The 2128-nt window shown below is 36.6% G+C and overlaps 1 protein-coding gene across 1 annotated transcript in view; it reads right to left on the bottom strand.

Annotated features, from left to right (window-relative positions):
- Nucleotides 1-1823, bottom strand: part of LOC103373368 (UDP-GlcNAc:betaGal beta-1,3-N-acetylglucosaminyltransferase 6-like) — a 9404-nt gene extending 7581 nt beyond the window's left edge. Inside the window, exons 1-2 of the mRNA XM_008303242.1 lie at nucleotides 1774-1823; nucleotides 8-573 (exon numbers count right to left, since the gene is read on the bottom strand). Of these exons, the coding sequence (XP_008301464.1) occupies nucleotides 8-573; nucleotides 1774-1823 (616 nt within the window). The remainder of the gene's footprint in view (nucleotides 1-7; nucleotides 574-1773) is intronic.
- Between the last annotated feature and the right edge of the window lie 305 nt (nucleotides 1824-2128).

The following is a 2128-nucleotide window of genomic DNA, read 5'->3' as shown; positions in this document are numbered from 1 at the left end:
TTGTAGAATGTGTCATCAAAGTCCCATTGGAGGATGTCATTGTTCTCATGTTGCTCCAGGTCAAGGAGGTTGTTGAGTCTCTTTTTCTCAAAACCATCACCTGCTGTTCCTGCAATGAAGAGTCTTCGGATCCACACACCGTTCTGCAATCTCTCTTTAGCCCAGGTTTTACGCAGCACCTCTCGACGGTCGTAGTTCCCAGGAGAGCTTTTAATGACCAGTAGAAGAAAGACTTCTGCAGATCCTTCAGCTCCTCCACATTTGTCAGGAACATCCAGTATCATGGGAAAATGTCGACAGTGGCGATGGTAGAGAAAGTCTTGTATAAGACGAGGAAGTGAGTTGAAGCCGGGGACGCTGGCAGCAGATATGTTTGTGCGACATTTTGGCCAGGAGTATTTATAAGAAGAACTTCTGGTTGCTGGCTTTTGTTGGATGAGAGACTTTCTCACATCTTCTTGAAGTACGGTGTGTTTGTTGTTAGTTAAATCTTCAGGGACCCAAAGATTAACAACCACAACAAGAACTCCCATCACCATGAGAGTGGTGATGAGGATTTTCTTCTTTGAAGTGCTGCAATGACAAAACCAAAAAAAAATAAAAAATGACGTTACCAACAACAACAATTCTCATGAGACATCACATTTTAAACATGACTATTACATTCAAAATCTAGAGGTTAGGATATGTACGCCAAAACCTTCAGTAGGAATCTATTGTTTTGCAGTAACAAAGGAGATAATTTGAAGAAATATGGAGCTTTTAAAAATCAGTGTTCAGTTTGATTTATTCAGACTTTTAAAGCCTGAATTAACTTTAATTGGACTAAAACTGTTTATCTTATTTTTATGTCTCATTTCCAATGTTGTTGGCATATTGAGGTTAAACTGTTCAGGTTTCATAAAGAAGAGAAATTCAAAGTGTGTACAATATTACAGGCTGCTATCTGGTTGTCAGAATCAGTGTTGCACAAACAATTGATCAGTATTTTTGTCTGCATGTAAATGCAGATTCAAGTCCTTAACTTACTCTACTTTACTTTATACAAATGTAGATACTCTACACCGACAAGACCAAATACAAAGCATGCTATGTTTGCACAGTGTAGTATATATCGTGATTAACATTTCTACCTTTTTAGGCATTAAACTATTACACTGCATATAAAGTATAATCTGAGATGAAGTAGTAAAAAATGTTCAGGTACTTGTTTTTAAATTCAATAACTAAAGGTGCTCTCATTCAGATAAACCTGGAGGAATATGTTTTGCTTTGGTTCATCTGTAGAATGAGCCTAAAAGGAGGGAATTAGCAGAAAAATGTGTTCAACTCAATTCATCACTAAAGGCAGAATCTTCTGTGGGGTTGAACTTAAGTACCATATTCTAATCAGACTTTCAGTTTGACAGTGAATCCAAATAACTCAGGTCACACCTTGACTCTTTCTCCAGCATCACCACATGGTTCAAAGCTTTTGTTCTGAGTGAAATGTCTCAACAACTTTTGGACAGATTACTCTAAAATTTGAAAAAGACATTCAGGTCCCCCACAGGGTGAAATGTAAAAAAAGCTGATTGGTGATTCCCTCACTGTTTGTCTGTCATCATGTCAACATTTGTATTTGTTCACTACTTTTTGTTAGTGTGACAGCAAAAAATATCATCAGTGACACAAAATGAAACCTAACGGGACGTTATCTGGCAATCCTGCACCATGGACGTTTTTACTGGAATTTAATCATCAGTTTGTCTGAACTTGTACTGGAAGACAAACCTGTGTCTCTTGTTCTGTAGCATTCTTTCTTCGATTAAGATGTGGCACATCCTTGTTGTGTGACCTGCCCCTATGTACTGTCATTTATGTAATGTGCAAAGTATTAAGGAAATAGATATTAAATAAAGATATGTTTTCCATATCCGTGTAGAGTTCAAACAAAAAAACAACTGGATCATCAGTTTGAGACAAATTTGACTGACAATACCAATACTGTTGTCTTCCTTTACACAAATACAACATTAGGCAGGAGCAATATATTTTAATAAACAGTGTGACTTTTGGAAAACCTTTTTTTCATGAATTGTAGTAAAATTCAGAAAAGTGTCACTACTGATAAATCCTGTAGAAAAAT

This window comes from Stegastes partitus, unplaced genomic scaffold (assembly GCF_000690725.1).
Source record: "Stegastes partitus isolate 25-593 unplaced genomic scaffold, Stegastes_partitus-1.0.2 Scaffold1963, whole genome shotgun sequence".
Taxonomy (NCBI): domain Eukaryota; kingdom Metazoa; phylum Chordata; class Actinopteri; family Pomacentridae; genus Stegastes; species Stegastes partitus.
Note: the sequence above shows the minus strand (reverse complement) of the source record. Positions and strands in the feature narration are given on the sequence as shown.